We start from the raw sequence: 1,222 nt of genomic DNA on the forward strand, positions 1-1,222 counted from the left end.
TAATGACCTGGCTGCGCTCCGCGCGCTCTGCCCCTCTTTCATCTGCCCCTTTCATCTGCTCCCTCCCAGCGCCCCGCGCCCATCAACTCCGCATCCCCATACCTGGGTGGGGACAGCGGCGGGGCCCGCAGCCCCTACTGCCAGGAGCAGTGAGTGGCCAAGCGCGCGAGGAGGTTCCAACGCGCCCAGGGTGCAAAGGAGGGAGACTCCGGGTGCCCGGCCCGCAGGGTCCACGCACACCCGCTCATTCATTCATCCGTTCATTCGTCCACGCACCCACTCACTCAGTCACTCGTTCATTTATTCACGACACAAACGTTTTCTAAGTATCCGCTAGTGACTGTTTCCTTTTCTGTAAATTGGGAATAATAATACTATGTAGGCCAGTTGTGGTGGCTCATGCCTGTAATCCCAGCACTTTGGGAGGCCGAGGCGGGCGGATCACGAGGTCAGGAGTTCGAGACCAGCCCGGCCAACATAGTGAAATCCCGTCTCTACTAAAAATACAAAAATTTATCTGGGCGTGGTGGCGAGTGCCTGTAATTCCAGATACTCAGAAGGCTGATGCAGGAGAATCGCTTGAACCCATGAGGTGGAGGTTGCAGTGAGCCGAGAGCATGCCATTGCACTCCAGCCTGGGTGACAGTGCATGACTCTGTCTCAATAAATAAATAAATAAATACATACATACATACATAAAAATAATAATAATATGAACGTCACAGGATCATTCTAAAGGTTAAGATGGGCGTGGGGAGGAAAGAGATGGCTCATTTATTAAGTACTTGTTCTCTCCAAATACTCACTAGCTCACACTTCTCACAGCAGCCCTGAATTAGGTAAAACCCCGTTTTACAGACGTGGAGACTGAATCGCCAAATAACAGGAGTGTCAAATAACAGGAGTGTCAGACTTTTGTCCTTTGAAGCAGCTCCCACTACACCACAAAGTGAGTACGCAGTTAATGTCTGTTGCACCAAATAAGAAAAATAATCACTATAAAAAAGAAAAAACATAAAAAAAGAAAAAGAACACTATTGCATTTGACTATAAAAAAATTAGAGCCGCCGAGGTGTTGATGCCTAAGAAGAACCGGATTGCCATTTATGAACTCCTTTTTTTTTTTTTTTTTTTTTTTTTGAGACGGAGGCTCGCTCTGTCACCCAGGCTGGAGTGCAATGGCCGGATCTCAGCTCACTGCAACCTCCGCCTCTCGGGTTCA

General features: G+C 48.5%; 1 protein-coding gene across 1 annotated transcript in view; it reads left to right on the forward strand.

Moving 5' to 3' along the window:
- Positions 1-1,222, forward strand: part of LOC105537976 (40S ribosomal protein S10-like) — a 44,166-nt gene that overhangs the window by 37,235 nt on the left and 5,709 nt on the right. Inside the window, exons 2-3 of the mRNA XM_011977693.1 lie at positions 70-149; positions 1,063-1,104. Of these exons, the coding sequence (XP_011833083.1) occupies positions 70-149; positions 1,063-1,104 (122 nt within the window). The remainder of the gene's footprint in view (positions 1-69; positions 150-1,062; positions 1,105-1,222) is intronic.

The sequence above is a fragment of the Mandrillus leucophaeus genome, unplaced genomic scaffold, assembly GCF_000951045.1.
Source record: "Mandrillus leucophaeus isolate KB7577 unplaced genomic scaffold, Mleu.le_1.0 Scaffold182, whole genome shotgun sequence".
NCBI lineage: Eukaryota > Metazoa > Chordata > Mammalia > Primates > Cercopithecidae > Mandrillus > Mandrillus leucophaeus.